Genomic DNA, 22,267 nt, shown 5'->3' on the forward strand with positions numbered 1-22,267 from the left:
TCCTTCACATAAATTCATTTTGTTTATGCTATTTCTTATTTTAAATTACATTTTTATTAAATTTTTGTGCCAAGAAAAACTATTTGTGCTTATTTTTAATTTTAAATTAAAAATTTTATACCAAGTTTGTGTGTTTATTTTTAATTCTTTAATTACTAATTGAATTTGTTAAAAGGGGGGATTGGATGATGGTAAAGGAAAGGTGGGGGGCGTGAGGGTTTCTCGAAAATTAAAAAGGGGGCATGATGCCGAAAAGTTTGGGAACCAATGATTTACAAGATGCAGAATAAAAGACAGTCCTGGCCTTGTAAAGTTTACAATCATTGGCAAATCAGTTTACATCTTCAAGACACAGAATAAAAATGGCCTTCTTGGTTTTCATATTAAGAAATACCAGTAATAACAACCCCTCTCTCGCTCTCTCTGAGCTCTAGTGGCACAAGTTAAATAGTTCTGCTCTAAAAGAAAAAAAATTCTCAAAGTTCTGCCTGATACCAATCTAGATGAGAAGTCTGGATAATTCAGCAATAGTCCAAAAATTTATTTTTATTCTGTGTTTGTACAGCACCTAGCACAATGAGGTTCTTGTCCCTGACTGGGGCTCCTAGGTGTTACGATAATACAAATAAATAATAATTAATAATAGTTTATAAGGCACCATCAAGCTACAATATTGGGCCTACAATATTTTCCCTAATTGTAAAAAGCTTGCACTCGCCCGCCCCCGGAACTTCAATAGGTGTAAAAAATGCATGAAAGTTCATAAGATGTCACAAAAACTTATTAATGGAAAATGGTACAAAGTGTTGATGGGAAATGGTACGAAAATAACTCAATTAATCCAAACAAGAAGGCTTAGTGATATAACTCAAGGCCTGTTAAGATCATGCTTAGTTATCAGAAAAAGTGTGGAACCAGAAACCAGTGAACCAAAATTGGTATATTGGAAACTAGGTCTAATTGGTGGACAAAATAATGAGAGGATGGGCTATTTCACCCACCATTCCCTTGGTAGGTTCTTAAAGAAAGAGACTTTTGGGAGAAAAATTGTCTAATGGAGTGAGCTTCACTATCACAGCTGCCAACCCCACCATCTCTTGGAACCAAGGGCCTTCGTCATCCTGATCCTGAGAGTCCGGTCCTAACCAGACTATGCCAGAGAGAGGGACCCAGATGATATCGCCACCTCTACTGGCTCCAACTGAATCCCGAACACCACTTGGGATGAAACAGGATTGGACTTTAACAACAACAGCAACAACTCCAGCTCATCTCAACTAACTTCTTCTCCTTTTCCCCAAAAGGACAGTTATTACCCTCTTTAAGACTGTCAAACAAGGAGGTGGAGGATTTCCTTCTAAAAACTCTCCAGCTAAAGAGAAGGGGAACAAGGAATATTGTTAAAATGAAACCTTATTTAACAAATGCCTCACATTAAATGTTTTAAGTGTTTTTCCTTCTTTTCTATATCTTTAATAAAAGGTTAAAAGGATTCTTAATGGTGTGTTTGCCATGTTACCAACCCCCCAAACCTTGTTTAACACTGTTTAATATTGGACAGTGACTGGGTTACCTCAACATCTTTAGCCCTTATATTCCATCTAAATTAATGTAACAGGTGCGAAGGCTATCAGTTTGCCTGACTAAATCTGCCCAGGCTGAGGATGGAAATAAGATACTATTTTCTTTGTTCCAGTCCCCAAACCAGTTCTTGGTTTGGTTTTAACTTATGAGGTCTTAACGACATGAATACTTGGGAACTCCTGTACAAAAGATTTCTTTAGGAACAGTAGCATTCTGGGGCCTCCTCTGAAAATGAAGAGGAAAGACTCTCTCATTAATATTAAGACCGTAACAGCTTGAAATATATGTCCTCATCTGTAAAGAGGCACGTTACAAAGACATTCTGATTCATACATGTCAGTGTTCATCAATACATGATGCAACAGCTCTTGCTGCCATGTGACAAGCATCAAACTGATGCTCCAATGTCAACTTTTGCAATGTCAAAACAATTCATTCTAAATTAGTCTTTTTAAAATGTTCTATACCTCCTTGGGAGATATTCTCATTTAACATAAAGGCTGTATTATTATATCTCATGAAGTGATTTTTTTTAATCAATGTCTGATTAACTGAATCTAAGAAAACTAAGCTGTGAATACAACCAGACTTTTGCAACATAACTTGCTAGCAGAAGCAGCAAGTTATCATCAGGTACCTATGGATAAATGCTTTTGATCATTGCATAAGTATTGTCGTTTGTTTGAAATAATTTTAGTCTTTTTCAGACACACATACAGAATTGCTTCTTGAAAAAATATTTTCAAAATTTACCACAAGGCATATGGTAAATATAAATAAATAAATAAGTCTTGAGAATATATACAAAGGGTAGTGGGAACTTTCATGCTTGCTGATCTTACTACAGCAATACTCAATGTTAAAACTGTGTCTGAAGTTCCCACTAAACTTGCCAATTTTCAGTTTAAACATCTTGGTCAAGTCAAACTGCATCAGACAAAATATTTGTACACAATTGGTCATAAAAACATATTGTTTAAATTATTTCCCTGATACGAAACATGTCATACATCAGTTACGTCACACAAAATATACATTCAGTGCTGTTTCACCTCCTCGGTGAAATGCCGCTGTTCAATGGCATGCCAACATTTCAAAACATCAATAAGCCAAATGCCACCATCATCAAGATGTTATAATGGTGACTGGCAAGTAAAGTGTTAGGTTGGTCCAAACATAAGGTTTGTACAGTGGAAAAGTGCAATTTTCATCTGATTTCAGATTTTTTTTAAAACTGATTCAACTCTAAACCAAAAACCAAACTAAACATTACGTACTTGCAAGACAATGTTTAAGAAATGTATATCCCACTTAGGGACAAATTCTAAGACTGAGTTGTGCAGACATAGCTTCACTGTAATCCCGCTGAATAAATTATAAAAACAAGCAAGATATTTGTTTGAAAATCAGCTACAGATTATGTAAACAATTGGATTTTTCAAGCTTCTTTTTAGGTCCTTTTCTCTCCTTGTATACTGCAAAAATAATAATATTCTAATTTTGTATAAAACATTGTGGGAGAGGAGGCTGAGAACTGGATGAGTTACTAGGTCAGTTACATAAAATCAAAGTAATTACCACTGACTGCAGCAATACTTCCTGGTGACTCGGAAACTGGCCACTGCAGTTCTCCAACTGCTAAAACCAGGCTAGGACATTTGTTGGCAGAACAGAAACAAAAAGCATGTTTGAAATTTGGGAACCAACCATTATCCAACAGAAATAAAATGCTAATCTAGGTCTGCTACTATCCAAATTTAAAACATGAAGCAGAGGCACAAGAAGATTAATTCATGTGCAATATCTGTAGTTTAGTAGAAGCTCATATTTGATTTTCAAACTTTTTTTTTTAATACCCAGTAATTTTAGGGGTAAATGCTGCATCACTGCATTAAGAACATAAGGCTCGTAAACAAGTAAGTTGGACGTCTTTGCAAGGAATAAAATGCAGGTCTGTATAAAATACTCTAACTTACTAGTATAATAAAAATTTATGATAATTATAACATAAATCATTCCTATGTTTCATCTCTACAAAGAGAGTAAGTACAGCAAAAACATCCTGGTCTTTCCAGCAATAAAGGAATGCAGTACCTTTTTTCTAGGTCTCTAATAAAATCATTTGATGCTGTTAAATATAGAGCTATGGAGAAATCTATGATGAAGATATATGAGCAACCATAAGTTGCTCTCTAAGGAAAAGAGTGCATGCAGTACTTTTAAAAATCAAGGTTTTTTTAAAATTTTGGGATGTCTATAAATACAGAATCCAGTAACATTTGAAAATACAATGAGAAGACAGATGTAGATGACAAACGTTTCTATACATTTATAATGAAACATGTTCATCAGTTCTTAAAACAACAGAAGTCTTACTGAGAAAGCTGAGTTACTATGTTCTGATGGCCCGGTTTGAAAGAGTGACACAATAATGAATACAGATTGCAGCCTTAGGTAACAAAAGATGTTCAGAAAGCAATACAAATTAAGAATCATCTAGTCACATTGATTAAACAGATTTTCATTCAATATTTTATGTTGAAATGAATGTATACAGTGATGAATGTAAACATAAATGTAACTTATATACTGTTAAACAGATAATTAACACTAAAATTATACAGTATTTACAATCCTATTTTCTATTTTCATAACTATAAACTGTATGGTCATCTTTAAACAGAACAGTAGAATTTTCATAAATATACTGTACATTTAAAGGATGAGGGTTTAGAGAACTTCGGTTTCACACATTTTGTATAATCCAGACATTGTATATTTCTTATTCAATCTGCCATATTAGAAAAATTTAACCACCTGCAAAGTATTCCAGTTTTAACTGAATACAACTGCAATATTATACTTAAGTTACTGATAAGAAGCAAACTGCTAGCCCCCTTACCTTGATATATTGTTAAAGCTGAGAAACAGATGCTGGAGGCAGGGCAAAGTATCCACATCTTTCTAGAAAGAAAGAGAAGCATAAATTCAGCAGCTGAAAGAGAACATCTTTTGAATCTCTCTACTTGTCCTGATGATGAAATATACACATTTCTATTTTCTGTAACCTTGCTGCAACATTGATTTCTGTTGAACATGCAGCTCCATTCCTCTCTGGTGCAGACTCCAAGGGAGTGCTTCAGTGCAGATATCTACTCTGCAGAACAAGCTGCACCACTTGCAAGGTAAATAGCGTTAAAGAGAATGAGACTGCTGTTAACCTTTTTTAACAGGCGTTCAGGAAAGGAGCCAAGGTGCTTGCCTCAGCGTTTAAGCTTCAGGGAAAGCATACTGTAATCAAACTGCATAAATATAAATTTGATTTTGTGACCATTCTGCACTAAAGCTTCAAAGTGCAAACTCATAAATTAGCTTCCAAATCGCAGTGGCTGTACTGTCAGTGAAAGACTTAAGTAAGGATTCTCTCCTATCAACCAACTCACTATCTTAAATTATATAAAAATCTACACCATATGCACTAAAAACAACATATAGATGGACTCTGGAGTCCAGTCTTCCAAAATCTATGTATTTTAAGTGTAAAATTGTTACTTGTGGTTTTACATGCTACTATAAACCTTTTAGAATACTTGAAATAGTATCTAATTCAACATATTAATAAAGCAAATAAGAGCAAGCTGTATTAGAAAAATACAAATCCACATTTACTAGGGATTGCGGTTTGTCATTACCCATCCACACACTCATTTATGCCATTAGGTGCATCTCCCTACCCTGTAAAAACCCATTCTCCAACTTGCAGCTTGTGAATATGAACACACCCAGTCCAAGTGCTTGGAGACTGGTGCAGGGGCAGGCAATCTGTGTTTTTCCAGTAGCTAGGCCCATATTCCCACCCGCCATCAGATTTAGTCTCCATGACTTCTAGTTGTGATTATAGTTGACATGGGGAAAGAAAGGGCAAAAATACACCTAAAGGCTAGATATTAAGAGGTTGTGTGTACGGTGATTCTTACTCAAATCCTCAGTGTCTAGCTGAGCACAATACTGTGGGATGTGAAGGAATTTTCTTTGGGTAGCAGTTTGCCACAGCCACAATTGTTTGCTTCTCCCTCTAGGGTTGCCAACCCTCCAGGACTCTCCTTGAGTCTCCAGAAATTAAAGATTAATCTTTAATTAAAGATTATGTCATGTGATGAAACCTCTGGGAATATATCCAACCAAAATTGGCAACCCTATCATGGGGTAGCTTGCAAGCATCACAAACATGGGTGTAAGTTTACCCTAAGTACTATAAGGAAATCACAGAGTAACTGAAGTTCTGTTTCATGAATTTAGCTCATTCAGGCATTGGCTCTATGGGATTTATCTATTAGGCCTGGTCTATACTACCCGCCTGAATCGGCGGGTAGAAATCGACCTCTCGGGGATCGATTTATCGCGTCCCGTCGGGACGCGACAATCGATCCCCGAATCGGCGCTCTAACTCCACCAGCGGAGGTGGTAGTAAGCGCCGCCGACAAAAAGCGGCAGAAGTCGATTTTGCCGCCGTCCTCACAACGGGGTAAGTCGGCTGTAATACGTCGAATTCAGCTACGCTATTCACGTAGCTGAATTTGCGTATCTTAAATCGACTCCCCGCCGTAGTGTAGATGTACCCTTAGAGTCATAGAGCAGGAGCCCTTGTGGAAAGATACACAACTTGATTTGTTGAGGGGTCCACTGGGAGTGGGACAGGGAAGGGGAGGAGGCCAAGAGGCCCATCTGCAGGGACAAGAGCCCAGCTGGGGGGGAGGGGGGAGGATTGGCTAGAGCAGGGCAAGGGGTCCAGCTAGGGATACAGCTCAGACTAAAATTTTGGAACCCATCAGATGTCAGATGCAGTTTTCAAACAGACAGACAAAGGCCCTCAAGTTGAGCATACGGCCACACTTTGGCCAGTGAGAGTCTCAGCTTTCAAGAACAGTACGTTTCTAAGCCCTCATGGCATCAGAGATAAAGCTTGAGAAGAACACTACTAAAGGCTCAAAAATGAGATGGCAAAGAAAAGAAATTTTAAAAAAATATTTTTAAAATAGTATATTTGAAGACAATCTCATGTGTTTCGGTGCCTGACACAATTTCTGAAATATTGAGGTTAACAATACTGCTGTTTAAGTTTATCTAAGGTTTGAAGTTACAACAAAGTTATGATATATCTTTATTCCATAATTACTCTGTCAAGTTATATTAGGTACTGCCACCAATGGCACTATCAAAATACAACCTATGCACAAGAAAGCTAATCCATTTTAGTACCAAAATTAAGTGATAATTCGCAATTTTAGTCCTATATCATGATTCAACTGTAAGGAACAAAACCAAGAATTATTCTGTGCTATCACTGGTAAAGAAAATCCAAACTGTCCTTAAAAATAAAGCTGCACAAGAAATCCAAAAGGGACTAACTAACAATATTTAAGAAATATTTCTTTCAAAAAATAATAGAGTGGATTGCAGATGTTTGGATAGTTGTCACATGGAGTTGTGGGATACTTCCATCTGACTACTGGGACCCAAGTCAAGTGGGGTTGCACCTACACTGCAAAGTAACAGGGCTCACACCCTGGGTCCCAGCTTAACTCAAGTTTGGACCTTCCAGTGCTGTAGAGTCCTGGGACCCTGGGTCCAAACCCTAGATTAGCACAATTACAGTGTAGACACAAGGGGGTTAGGCATGAGTCTGGGCTCAGGCATGAGCTTATGTTGAAGCACAGTCATATCTTCAGAGTCCCCAAGAACTCCACATACAAATCGTTCAGTTCAGTTAGCCCTCCAGCCAAGTCATAAACAAACTTATCCCCTTCTGGGGTAGCAAAACTCCAATTAATCAAGCCCCAACAAACAAAAAAGTTGTTCTGTCCTTCAGTGGTTCCTCTTCAACCAGCCTTCCGGGTCCTGTACCCATCCCCTCAATGGGTTACCTTTGAGAGTCTTTCTGGCTCTGGAATAGAGCACTCCACCCCCAGGCTGGTTCCCCTGGAGTACATTCTCAGCTCTTGCTGGGCTCCATTCCTTCCATCCTTCCCTGCTCCGGTATGGAGCACTAGGCCTCAGGCTGGTTCCCCTGGGATAGCAAACTTCCTGCAGACCCTGGCTCAGGGCCTTCCACAAGAGCATACCCACTCCCTGGGTTCCAGACCAAAATAGATCTCTCAACCCTCTTATGAGGCTATTGGAAATAAATTTCCCTAATAATTTATTAAGGTTTACCACAACTCAGTTTACACAAAAGCATTCCTTTATTAGACCAAAGGGCACTTGGTGTTGATTACACCTAAAATATAAATATACGCATACACAAACTTATACCCAACATCCTAGTACAGCGGTTCTCAAACTGTGGGTTGGAACCCCAAAGTGGAGTAGCCAGAGCCAGCATTAGATTTGCTGGGACCCAGGGTTGAAGCTGAGGCCTGAGCTCCACCCCCACCCAGGCGGTGGGGCGTGGGCTGCGGTCCCTTCTCTTCCAACTTGGGGTGGCAGGACTTGGGCTCTGGACCCCTCTCCCTCCACCCAGGGCGGCAGGGCTCAGACTCCAGCCCTCCCCCTGGGATCATGCAGTAACTTTGTTGGCAGCAGTGGGTCACGGTGCAATGAATTTTGAGAACTCCTGTCCTAGTATCAAACCAGTTGTAAGTACTGGCCAAAACATACCCCTCTGGAGTCACAGCATGACGGGAGACAAAGAAACCCCCAAAAACCTTGTTTTTTATACACTATAATAAACAAGTGATATCACTGCTGGTTATCAGACCTTAGCCAAAGCCAGAGGAAGTAGTTTTAAGGCTGCATCCTGTCCTTTTTCCCCAGTCAAGACAAGACTAATGGCTGGGCCCCCTTTCTCAAGGTTTTTATTCTTATTTTATTTTGCCATATTTCTTCCTAATAACTGAACTAAGCATTTCTTTTTAAACAACCCATATATAACCAATTATTTACTGCACCTGGTACCCAATTAAGCAAGTTTTCTTTATTTCTATTACCTCATCCCAAACGTTAAATAAGATAATGCTGGTATTTCAAGGGTCACAAGAAGTTTAATATAAACAAGCTCTTCTTTCCCGTGATCTCATTCTTTTTTGGTCACATGATTTTAGTCCTATCACTTATGCTAACATTCAAACTCAATTAAAAAAAAACAAAAACAAAAAAACACACAGTTCAACCAGGCCCAGTTTAGGCCTATATTCCTGCAGAGGCCCAGGTGTCCATTAAGCTATCATCTGACCCCTATAATCTCACCCCCTCAGGTTGGGAAGCAGCTAATTAATTATGGCACAGGTAGACTGGCCCCATCTCCCATTAAAAGTGCCAGTCATCCTGTGACAGAAGGTTCCAGTAAAAAATATTAAAATAATATACTGCATTCATTAAATAGTCAACACCTCCTAGAACACAATTTCTAATACCTTTGAATTAAAACAGGCCAAAGAGAAAGCATTTTTACTAAAATTAAAATGATCCAAGACTTGCCTGAACTGAGCATGAGGATAATTTTTCTTTAACCAAGCCAAAGTAGATTGGGACCAAGAACGGATATCACAGATACTATAGCCCAAACATGCTAATTCTTAAAAATTTAGAGTATTGACTGTCTGGGTATAATTTAAAGAAACAAAAATCTACCATACACTAGTCAATCATTATTTCCACGTTCTCATTGTTTCAAGGAACAAAAACAATAGTGGATAATTTGGCATACTACATGAACAGTTAGACATCCAGGAGATTCAAGAAAATATTCCTGAGGGAAAGAGAGCAGGGACTAAGCATGATGCTGAGTAGTAGTATGACAAAGGAAATTTTGATTACACAATCAACATTTTTGTTACTGTCGATTTAGGGGTTTGTTTTTAATATCCTTCACTGAATGATAGAAAACAAATACATAATCAAAAACTCACAAAAAAATGCTGAGTAAAATCTTGGCATCGCTAAGTCAATGACTAAATTCCCAGATTCATAGCAGTACCTGAGGTAACTCAGACCTACTTAAAAAAAAAAAAAAAAAAAAAAAGCAAGCCCTAAGTGCACTAAGAGTTGCAATCTACTTGTTAAAGACAATCCTATCAACTTGGGAAAAAAGCAGTCAACATTCCTACAGGAAAAGTTCCATCACTCCCAAGGAGGAAGTTCTATTTGCATGTCATAGCTGACCAGAGAGATGTATACAGAATTCTGCTGGCTGCACATGTTATAAAAGAGATTGAATTTAAAAGGACCAAACTGCCCATTTTCTCAAATCTCAGCTCAGCCACATAGACTAAGAGAGGACTTTGCTATTATTATGAAGAAAAGCAAAAAAAAAAAACCAAGCAAACAAAACTGGAAATAGGAGCTGAGGCCTCTATTTTCTATTCAGCAAAACTGACAGTTCACTTTTGTCAGAAAATCATATACCAGTGGTCAGATTAGTTGACATGATCTACGACACAGCCCAAGGCAAGAGCTCTAATAAAGAAGAAATTGGAACAAGACTCACTGCATATATTAACCTCTCTCCTTTGTTGTCATGTTCCATTTGTTTCTTTCCAAGCGGGGGAAAAACATTGTTCTAGGTATTTAGCGAAACAGCATTCTTTTATGCAATGTGCTCTTATTATTGTATTATGAGTATGTTACAACTGCTGTATATTAAGGTTATGTAGTAAGAAATTGAAACAATATCTTTTGTAGAAACAGATCTTTATTGCTCAGATACTTTCTCACTGACAAAATGTTGGACACTGATGGCCTTTTCTTTTTGAAAGCATTGGTTAATGTTAAGTGAAACAACAAAGTTTAAAATAGTATTTTTAGTTTTCTTTTAAGATCATACTGACTTTCTCTAACTGTCATATTAAAAAAAAGAAAGGCTACTACTAAAAAAGCACTTTATACCATCAATAGCCATGATTTTTAAATTTAGGGTTTAAATTTAGTTAGTACATTGTTTACTATATTTTTAGATACCTACTCAATCTATGCACCAGAATTGTATAGCTTCAAGATTTCCTCACTTTTGGCACTTTAATTAGTATAAAGACAGCTTCAGAGCTATAAACGATCATTTATATAAAATATCCACATGTTATTTTTGGTTTCATCCACTTCACATAAAACTAAGCATAAGAACACCAATGTCATAGGACAAATGAAAATAATATAGTTCTAGAACTGTGTAACACTAACATGGTTCAAATCAAATGATAATATTACTGTATTTTGCTAACTTTTTTGTGGGGGGAGGACAACAAATATCAATTGAGTTTTATCACTTACCATGGAGGTGATTTGATTATGACGAAGGTTAAGTTCTGTCAGTGAATCCAGTCCATTAAGGTTTTCTACATAGCTTAAAAGGTTTCTGGCAAGATTTAACACTCTGAGTTCACCCAAATGATTGATATTTTCTATTTTAGCAATCTGTAACGAGAAGTATAATTAATAGCATGCATATTGTGCCTAGTTTGCTCAGACACCTGTTAATATCTCCATTGCTTTAAAATGTATATCTAATATAATTCTACATTCGTTTTTATGTAATTTTTAATAGTCTGACATTTGTGTGTTTTAGGTTGCCTTCTAATGGATTTCCAGCAGCCCACTGGAAATTACACATTATCATCCAGTTTACTAATGTTCTTTCTGGTCACAGTCACAGTCTGGTGTAGTCAAATCAGCAGTCCTTATTCTTTATCATCGGAGATTCTGTGTATTTCTGCTATATGGGCCAAATATGTGCTGCTTCTTAAATGTTCTGCCTGAGAGCCTTACTTCAAACCAGACTTGCAAATTCATTCACTTGCCTTAGGCAAGCATGGAGCTTCCTTGGGTTAGTGCGACCCAGGCCATCAATTTCTGCAGAATGTAAGTTTTAACTGAAAAAATGAGCCCTTATGATTGTGAAGAGAACCTTAAAAAAGGTGAACAGAATGCAAAGAGGCAGTAAAATGGTAGAGAACAGCTGCTGCTATTATATTACTGGGCCTAACTGGGGAGCCGCAATGACTGCCTCATTTGGTCTCAGAGGGAATGTCCTTGGCCAGCTGAGGGGAGAATGGAAAGTCCCGCCATTCACTGAGCTGAGTCCATTGCACCAGGCATACATGTGCTAGTGTAACTGTAGACATTGATCCGGGCAGCTAGGACCATGCTTCATTGACAATAAACCTGGCTGGGTGCCTTCACAACTATACCAAGTCTTGTGGTCTTATTGGGCAGATCAATCGAGGTCTGCTGTGTCAGCTATCTGCACAGAGCTGGGACAGCATACATCAGGAACAAACACTCAGCCAACGACTAACTACATCAGGCAGAGTTAAGGGTTCTTTAAATGTTAAATTGTTTACTGTTCTATGTCTGAATTGAGAATACTGGTGTGTCAGCTATTTCAGCAGTTGTCCCAGGTTTTATTTCATGACAAAAAATTCCAAATGAAAATATATACAAAGCCAATAGATAACAGAACCAAAACATCATTAATCAGATTAAACATTCCCTAAACCAATTTGATTATAGTAACATGAGAAAAATAGTAACAGGCTTCTCCTCAGTGATGTATAATAGTTTAATATTAGTCTTCTCTGAAGAAACAAAAGATATTTTAGAAGCACAAGTAAAGATCAACTCTTAATATACTGGAGCACCAAAATAATAGCAAAATTCACAGTGAACATTATTGTTTAAAATTGTGTATTCAGACAGACAGATTTGTGAAACTGAAGCCAACAGCAGATGGTTAGCGCAAGTACACAGCTTTCTGCAAATGGCTGTCTAGCTATAACTACAGCAAACTGCAATGCACAAGTTCTAAATGGTCCTAGCTTCTACTGGTACTGAAGAAATCTGTGTTTCATCAATAATTTATAGAGATGTTATTTATAACTTTTCCGAGTCAAAAAGCCTGTGTCAACAATAATGGAATTCCTTTCCTCCTTCCTATCACACTTTTTTTTTTTTTACATAAAGATATACCTGCTTTTAGCCCTTATTTTATTTTTAGGTAAGAAGTCATTGCCTTTTCATTTTAGCCATTACAAATTATATTCCCTTTAACAGATGTAAATGATACAGATCTAACTTCCTGTAGACTATTTTCTACTGACCATAAACAAAAGTAACTGATAATCAGTTTTTCAAGCTCCTTTTTTGCATTAGGTTTTAAATAAGAATGGAAAACGTTCATTTTAAATAAATGTATAAAACAATACTACCCCGTATCTTCATGTTGTTTGTTTCTAAGAATTACTGGATATTTGACTAGTGAGAAAATTTGAAACGCTCATACAGTCAACATAAAAATGCCTTAAAAAAGATTTTTATGCAGCACATAACTCATCAATAATGGAATACCACAAAGATAGCATCAGTTTATGACAGATATTTCTTGTGTACATTCAAAAGAGGTCTCTGTTTGCTTAAAAATAATGTTGCATATTTCTTATATTTATGTTGTTGAGCTTTCAGTTAGGAAAGCATGGCATAGAATTAGATAAAGGACTACACAAAGCAATTCCAACAATAATTTAATTTTTTTAAATGAAATGATACGGCATAAAATCTATTCTATATGCAATAGGCCAAATTTTCCTGTCAGTTACACGTGGGCCAACTCCATCCATTTTGATGGGGCAGCCTGGGTGTAACTGGAGGAAAGAATTTAGCCCAATATGTCTATAGCTAAAATACCTTTGGAGAGATTTAATGAAATACTAAAGAGCATACCTCTCAATTTAATGAAAAGCTGTTGCTTTGCTATACAAGGGATCAGAACTAGTGTTCAGTCCCTCTCTTCACAGGACTGCTCAGGCTTGGAAGCACATTGCTTAGAAATGAAATGTTGACCTGAATGCAATGCTGCTGTAGCCGTGTTGGTCCCAGGATATTAGCGAGACAAGGTGGGTGAGGTAATATCTTTTATTGAACCAACTGCTGATGGTGTGAGAGAGAGATGTTTTTGAGTTTATACAGAGCTTTTCTTCAGGTCTGGGAAAAGTGCTCTCAGCATCACAGCAAAATGCTACATTGAACAGACTGTTTAGCATAAGTAGTTAGCACATATTGTAAGGGGACCATTCAAGATAGAGTTGCCTATTAAAACCTCTGCAGTCATAGGACAAAAAGAGGGGGTTAGTGGGTTACAGATTGTTGTAATAAGCCATAGATCTAGTGTGTCTGTTTCGTCCTTGATTTTAGTTTCTAGCAGGGTAATGAACAGAGAGACACATTTAAGCAGTAAACAGAGTCATCGAGCAGGAAGGGAAATAAAGGAAGCTCAAACATGTGACAAAAAAAGCCAGCAAGGAACATCCTTCCACATAAACTCTTTGTCTCCTAGTGCCCAACTGGAAATGTTTTTTTCAGGAAAGGGACTGAAATTATAAAAGGATGGGACTAATATCCCAAGGCACCCCTTTCTCTCTCCCTATCTATTGCCTTCATGACACTTGAGGCAACAAAAGAAGCGTTTGTTGGACTCTGGGGGGAGGGGTCCTGACCTACAGGGTTTGGTCAGTAAGACTGCTGAAAACATGTGGTGAGAAACTCTGCTTGAATCTGATATAGTTTGTTAAGTTAGGCATTAGTAGATGTCTTATCTTTTTCTTGTAACCATTTCCGGATTTTATGCCTCACTACTGGTACTCACTTAAAAACTCTCTCTGTAGTTAATAAACTGGTTTTACCTATACCAGTGTGTTTTAAGTTGAAGTGTTTGAAGAACTATTTGAGATAATACACTGGCATATTGTTCCCTTTAAGGACTTAAAATATTTTGTACTGTGCAAGAGAGGGCTGGGCAGTACAGGACATAGATTTTTGGTGGAAAATCTGAGACTGGGGGGCGTGTTCGGGGTAACTCTGCAATATAACCAAGGCTGGTCAGAGCCAGAGTGAAATCCCAAGTGTGGCTGGCAGGCTGCAGTTACACACAGACACTCAAGGTGTGGCTTGCATGCTAGAAGGCTGTTTGTGAGATGGCCAAGTGGGAGCTATTTCAGTAAGACATTGTAAGGCACCCAAGGTTGCAGGCCGGCAGGGCTAGCGCAACCCATTATGCGACCTAGGCAGTTGCCTAGGGCGCTAACATTTGGGGGGCGGCGACCGGATCTTTGGCCGCCCCGGTCGTCGTCGGTATTTCAGGGGCAGGACCTTCCGCCGCTTCTGTCAGGAGCGGCATTTCGGGGGCGGGACCTTCCGCCGCCTCTGTCGGGAGCAGCATTTCGGGGGCGGGACCTTCCGCCGCCTAGGGTGGCAAAAAAGCTGGCGGCGCTCCTGCAGGCCGGGATGACTTAAGTGCTCATTAGTCTGGATTGTACCCTGGTATGTCACAACCCCCTATGAAGCTGCTTCAGTGGTAGTGCAACAGCAGGAAATCTTAAGCAAGAGCTTTCACTGTCACATGTCCCTGAAGAGGTGAACTGTAAAACCAGAGCACCCACAAGGTTGGAGCTCTGGCAAAGATGGTGCTTAAGCTATTGGGGAGTTGATGGGTGGCGGGGAGTCAGCACTGGCCCTGGGCATCTAGGGCAGCATGGTCCCATTTCCATGAAAAGGTATCAAAGAACATGTACCCAGGAAGTGTACCAGACAGACCAAGGAAAGAGGTACTGCTGGAGCCTATTCAGACCAAGAGATGCTTAAGAGCACATGGGTCTAATCTGCTGGGACCCAAATGCAGCAAACTGATGAGTGTCCAGCTGGGGGACCTCTACCAGGGCTATGTGTGACACTCAAATTTACTGAAACTTCTGTAAGAAAAGCAGCAGCAATCTCTCTCATTCAGACACTAGGAATGGGATTGGCCTTTCTTCTGGGTCATTACAACATTTACACAGGGATGAGAACTAACAACTCTTTCCCTATAGATTATAAATACCCTTATCTTTCCTTGAGTTCAACAAACACATCTGAACATCAAGCCATTATTCTCCTTCTGTCTCTGTTTCCCATCTTTAGAAAGCTACACTACACAAATACTTTCTTTTGTCAACTTTAAGTGATAAGTACTATTGTTGTTAGCAGAATTCTGGCAAACAAGATTCCCTAGTAAATAATATTCTCGGGATAAGAGTGTTCAGCAATCAGGCTCACCCTGAACATGATTCTTTGTTATGGATACTGAGCCAAGTCTTGGGAGTGAGAGAAAGGATAACTTTAAAGGGGCCATTTGTGGCTTGATCAAAGTTTTCTTGTGAGCATAAAAGAAACTTCAACCTTCCTCAACACTTACGAACTTTCTGTTTATTAACAAAAACAGTGAACAACAACTAACTTTTTATACAGTGTGTTTATCTGCCAAACAAGTTTTCATCTGACAACAATACGTTGCTCAATGTCCTGGTGAGGTGAACATGCCTCAGGAATTACTAGCAATTTAAAACATGCACCGACACAAAGAGATAGGCAACAATGTGAAAAGTTCTGCTTTGTTTTCCAACTTTACTTCAACAAAGTCATTCTAGGGGAAGGTAATTGTGGTTAATGATATTAAGAAAGGAATTACTAATGGACTATAATTAAAATTGCTCACCTAGGGTCTAATTCTGCATTCTTCACTGACTTAAAATCAATGGGACTACTGACAAATTAAGGTACTAATCAACTTGAGTAAGGGTGGCAGGATCAATGCCATAATAGTCATGTAGCTGTTTTGACAAATATATTAGTTATTATACTATAAATGTTTTATATTGTTGATGGGTCCAATTTGTTCAGGTTCTCTATAGCTCCACTGGATGACAAAGTGGCTTTTTGTTAAAGGTGTGGTTACAGAGGCTATGCCAACAAAGGGAATTCTGTACCTATGTTGCATCATTAAAAAGACAACTTGCCAAGGTTATCAGTGATTGCAACACAGCAAAAACAATTATTGTATTTAGTCCTACTGGAAAGATTGCATGTTCAAAATCTAAATTTCATTTTGGATCATACAGGAGTACTTGACTTTGGACCCTTCTGTTTTGTTATTTTAATTGCTATGTTCCGGAGTCCTGGATTACTTTCTTTTAATGTTCTAAAATTTAATTCTGTGGTTGAAAGGGGATTATTATGGCATGTTTGGTTTGGAAATTGTACATTTTCAATACTAATATAAAAATCAAAGGCTACCTTAAAGAAAGATCCCAAGAATCTCAAGGTGGAACAAAAATACATAGTCTTTGTTCATTAATAAAAACAAAACGAACAAACAAAAACCCACGGACTCCAAAAAAGATAACAGAATAAGAACTAGAAAAATTACACTTTTTCATGTCATAGCAAATCTGCCTATTTTCTTACATAATGGTTTATATAATCATAAACATTTTTGTTTTAAAAGTATCCATTGATCTTTAAGCAAAACTCCCTCTTCTTCTGTGTGCATTCGTACAAAATTAAAGGAATATGGATAAACACAATATTTTTAAACATATAGCTTCCTTGTGAAATTGACAAATACATTTACAAAAGTATCAGACCTCACCTATCCCCAACAGATGTAGGTAGGGAGGGAGATGTAATTTGTTAATGTAATATAGTTTTACACTTTGCATACTTTCTATTCAATGAGAAACATCCTGCCCTTGCAAAACAGCAGCAAGCTAAATATACCGTTTGAAGGTCCCAACCATGTATATGCCTCATATTGACATTGTTAGCCCTTCTCAACTAGAAAAGTAACACTCATTAACCTCTTCAGTCTCGATTTCTCCAGTATTCCAACTCCTGGGACAAGATTTGCACATAGCTGCATAGACTTCATGTACCAGCAGCTGGATCAGGCACCACGTGCACAACTCTTACTGAAGTTAAAGGGAATTTCACAAATATATTTGATGAAAGAATCTGATTAGATGAACATTTAAAAGAGTTGTGTATTATTTGTTTTTTTTTAAATATACTTTCATTAATAATTTTCCCTGGCTGAATTTCCATTTTTGCTTATAACCACCTGTGCCTGCACAATTCTTTGTATCAAAGCGTAGGCTACAGATCTAGACCAAAAGTTTCAAGAAAGTGTACATGTATTTGCAGCCACAAAAGTGTGTGCATTTGCATGCCTAACTTGCATGTGCATTTACTGCAAGTATATAACAGTACATACAAGTAATGATATGGATGCATAACTGGTCGTTCTCAAACACACAATCCCCTAAAAATTTAGGCCCTCTCTAAAAGTAGACACTGACTATGTTTTATAATGCCCCATCACAGTGTATTTGAGCACATACTACTACTCCTAAAAGTTCAATAAAAAAAGCTAATCCAAAGAAACAATTATATTCTCACATACGTAAATTGTTCATTAAAACGCTTTTATGTAGGTATTTCCATTCCCCACTCTCTACAAAGTGCAGCAGTAACACAATAAGGAGCAACATCAGTACACAGCCTTGTCAGATCAAGAATCCAGAGTATTCACACATTGATTTTACATATTCAGGATAATCACAGATTATTTTAAACAGCTCAGCTATTTAAACATTTTGTATCACATATTTTACATTTTCCAAAAGATTACTGTATCTGACTTACTTATCCTTACACACTTTCCACTGGATACATCAGAAAAAGTACTAAGAACCTTACAGTCCCCTTCCTCTCTCTCTCAAACATATCTATTATAATAATACTTTGATGAAGAGGCTATCTAAGTGCAAAGTAAATAGAAGCAATATACAAAGATGATTACATATCCCTATTTTAGAGACAGGGAAACTGATGCATACTTCACAGGTTAAGTGATTTGCCCACGTCATATTGGATATTCTTGGCAAACCTGGGAACATATCCTAGATTTCCCAAAGCTCAAGCCACTGCACTAATCACAGACAATACTGCCTCCCTGTATTACTCACTGTACAGATTTTGAATTATTGTACTTTATGCAATGAGTCATTTGTAGGGTGACTAGACAGCAACTTTGAAAAAATGGGACGGGGTGGGGGATAACAGGCGCCTATATAAGAAAAAGTCCCAAAAAACGGGACTGTCCCTTTAAAAATGGGACATCTGGTCACCCTTGTCATTTGTAAAGTGAGATACAGCAGATGCAATATTTCATTAGTTACTGTAACCATTTTAATTCTTCTACCATAAAAATGACTGCATATTATTTTAGCTACATCACAGCTATTTTGCATTAGATGAGTATGTTATAGCTCTAACTGGACTGATCCTGTTATTTTTAGTTGTATGAGTATTTAGTAAGTTTTTTTTTTTTTACTTTTCATAAACTTCTGTAAATATAAGAAATTAGAGACCAAGATCCAAAATAACATCATGCTCCCTTTGATTAATTTATAAATCTCTGTGAATTCCCTAATAAAAGCAGTTGCAAAACTATTAAATCCTCCTTCATAAATACAATATTACAGGAAACCACATCGGAGATGCAACATGTCTAAATCAGTGTTATTTGCAAATGGTTTAAAATAACAGATGTACTTACTGTACAGTACCTGATTTCCATGAAGATCCAAAACATCAAGATTTTTCAAGTTCTCCAGATTTGAGATTTTCTTTATTCTGAAACGTTTAAATGTTGACAAAAATTGTTTTTCATTTTAGATTAAAGTATTTTCACATTTCTTCTACAAAAACATCTAGCTCATCATCTATTCCTACCAAGTATAAGAAAGTAAGAGGATAACGGTCAACTGACTGAAATGAATAAACTTCTGTATATAGCCCATACCCATTCAAGACATTTTAGGAACCCAATGATACAGGTGTTGAGTAAAGGCTAAAGTCATAATACCAGGATGCTACTGCCACTGGGAAAGAGAAAAACATAGCGCCTTTCTCTATAAAAAGTAATGTAACAACATCTGTTGTGATTATTTGAGGAATACCGTTTTAGGAAGTTAGAAACGAGACTGCCAAAAGGTCACCACCAGAACCAACTTACTTCATAGGAATTACAAAATGAATTTAACAGTTATTCTGGGAAACACTACTTAATTAGTAAATCAAAATAATTATAACAAAAGAGGGTCACTGAGTGCCACTATTACAGTTTTCTGATATACTTTCTCCCCTAAGTGTGGCCTGTAACTATGTAATCATGTATTATCTTTTTGGTGTCTGTCAAGCATTCAGTATGGGAATACATATGCAGTACAGGTCTGATTTTCACTCAACAGGATGCTTTCTTGACAACAAGCTAAAATAATACTTAGGACTTACTTGAGTAGAGTACATACATATGTGTGTGTGCGCACACACACAGCCTAAGTGTTTTTTTTATATATATATAAAGCTCTACCCACAAAGCAGAATTACATTTTCCCAGAAAATTATTTTGTGTGTTTTAATTTTAAATAAATATATCAAAATTTATATCAACTAGAGTGAAACTAGTCAATCCTTTAACCAATTTATAAAGTTTCTGAGCTCTCAAGAGACCCTTCACTTTAGGTGATGCAGAGTGGTGTCCAACTGTCTAAGGCTGGAATGAGGAACATCAAGAGGAGGATTTAAAAGCATTTAGGAGTATGGGTTCTTTTCCCCAAACCCCAGACTGCTTTCCTGAGGCCACTTCCTTTTCTTCAGTGACTATGTCTCTGTTCTAGAAGTACTGTTCTTGGAACAGTATTGCTAACCTACCTATAAAACCTTAAAAGGCCAGTACATCTTTTTACAGTAATTAAAAAAAACAATTACATCTGTTGAAGTTCTGTGAGATTGTTACATTTACCCTTAATTCTGCAATTCTAAAATAATATCTGAATCTGTTGCATCAAAGATAAAGTTTACCCAAATGACCCACTTTGTTGTGAAACAGCCTTTGCACATACATTAAAGGCCCTAGGAAATGGATCTTCCATTATTATAGCAGGTCTGCATTTACCAGTATATCAAAAGAATTTGGTGCACCAAAAATTACACTGGTCTACAATTTTTGAGAAGTCGTCTGCTTCAGAGATAAAATGTGCTATTTATTATGTATTTTGATGTGCTGAATTCAAATCTGACAATTAAAACAACTGATTGGCTACTGTTTCTAAGATATTTAAGTTTTTACATTTTATGTCTATGTATATTGTGTAGATAGTAGAGTTTTAATCATAAATTGTAAACCTAGGTCTTTTCATGTGTTTATGGTTGCTTTACATGATAATATTTGACCTGTCCTGTTTATGTAACACTTTAAAAATCACCAAAAGGATTATATAAATCAAATTTATTATGAAACAAAAGGCAAAAAACTATTATGTACATAGTTTAGTCCTAGTCAGTGTCTACTCGGCGCTTCTTGGCTTGCCTCTTGTATTCATTAAATGGAGCATCTCTTGTCACTGTCCAGCAATAGTCTGCAAGCATTGATGGGCTCCATTTGCCCTGATAGCATTTCTCCATTGTTGCAATGTCCTGGTGAAATCGCTCGCCGTGCTCGTCGCTCACTGCTCCGCAGTTCGGTGGGAAAAAAAACTAGATGAGAGTGCAAAAAATGTATCTTTAGTGATATGTTGCAACCAAGGCTTTTGTATGCCTTGAGGAGGTTTTCCACCAACAACCTGTAGTTGTCTGCCTTGTTGTTTCCGAGAAAATTTATTGCCACTAACTGGAAGGCTTTCCATGCCATCTTTTCCTTGCCACGCAGTGCATGGTCAAATGCATCATCTCGAAGAAGTTCACGAATCTGAGGACCAACAAAGACACCTTCCTTTATCTTAGCTTCACTTAACCTTGGAAATTTTCCACAGAGGTACTTGAAAGCTGCTTGTGTTTTGTCAATGGCCTTGACAAAGTTCTTCATCAGACCCAGCTTGATGTGTAAGGGTGGTAACAAAATCTTCCTTGATTCAACAAGTGGTGGATGCTGAACACTTTTCCTCCCAGGCTCCAATGACTGTCGGAGTGGCCAATCTTTCTTGATGTAGTGGGAATCTCTAGTCCGACTATCCCATTCGCAGAGAAAACAGCAGTACTTTGTGTATCCAGTCTGCAGACCAAGCAAGAGAGTAACAACCTTCAAATCGCCACAAAGCTGCCACTGATGTTGGTCATAGTGTATGCACCTCTAAAGTTGTTTCATGTTGTCATAGGTTTCCTTCATATGGACTGCATGACCAACTGGAATTGATGGCAAAACATTGCCATTATGCACTAAAACAGCTTTAAGACTCATCTTCGATGAATCAATAACAGTCTCCACTCATCTGGATCGTGAACGATGTTGAGGGCTGCCATCACACCATCGATGTTGTTGCAGGCTACAAGATCACCTTCCATGAAGAAGAATGGGACAAGATCCTTTTGACGGTCACGGAACATAGAAACCCTAACATCACCTGCCAGGAGATTCCACTGCTGTAGTCTGGAGCCCAACAGCTCTGCCTTACTCTTGGGTAGTTCCAAATCCCTGACAAGGTCATTCAATTCATCTTGTGTTATGAGGTGTGGTTCAGAGGAGGAGGATGGGAGAAAATGTGGGTCCTGTGACATTGATGGTTCAGGACCAGAAGTTTCATCCTCTTCCTCGTCTGACTCAAGTGAAAATGATTCTGGTGCATCAGGAGCCGGCAGTCCTTCTCCATGGGGTACTGGGAGTATAGCTGATGGAATGTTTGGATAATGCACAGTCCACTTTTTCTTCTTTGACACACCTTTCCCAACTGGAGGCACCATGCAGAAGTAACAATTGCTAGTATGATCTGTTGGCTCTCTCCAAATCATTGGCACTGCAAAAGGCAGAGATTTCCTTTTCCTGTTC

The 22,267-nt window shown here is 37.8% G+C and overlaps 1 protein-coding gene across 8 annotated transcripts in view; it reads right to left on the bottom strand.

The window, feature by feature from the left end:
* LRRC49 (leucine rich repeat containing 49) overlaps nt 1-22,267 on the bottom strand; it is a 147,207-nt gene that overhangs the window by 93,560 nt on the left and 31,380 nt on the right. For 5 of the 8 annotated variants that reach the window (XM_065559505.1, XM_065559502.1, XM_065559501.1 and 2 more), the window contains 3 exons: nt 19,001-19,077; nt 10,849-10,992; nt 4,487-4,548 (listed from right to left, as the gene is read on the bottom strand). In XM_065559505.1, the coding sequence (XP_065415577.1) occupies nt 4,487-4,548; nt 10,849-10,992; nt 19,001-19,036 (242 nt within the window). In that variant the 5' untranslated portion in view covers nt 19,037-19,077. The remainder of the gene's footprint in view (nt 1-4,486; nt 4,549-10,848; nt 10,993-19,000; nt 19,078-22,267) is intronic. The other 3 variants (XM_065559506.1, XM_005284968.5, XM_042853849.2) reach the window with 1 other exon arrangement.

The sequence above is a fragment of the Chrysemys picta genome, chromosome 10 (genome assembly GCF_011386835.1).
Source record: "Chrysemys picta bellii isolate R12L10 chromosome 10, ASM1138683v2, whole genome shotgun sequence".
Taxonomy (NCBI): domain Eukaryota; kingdom Metazoa; phylum Chordata; order Testudines; family Emydidae; genus Chrysemys; species Chrysemys picta.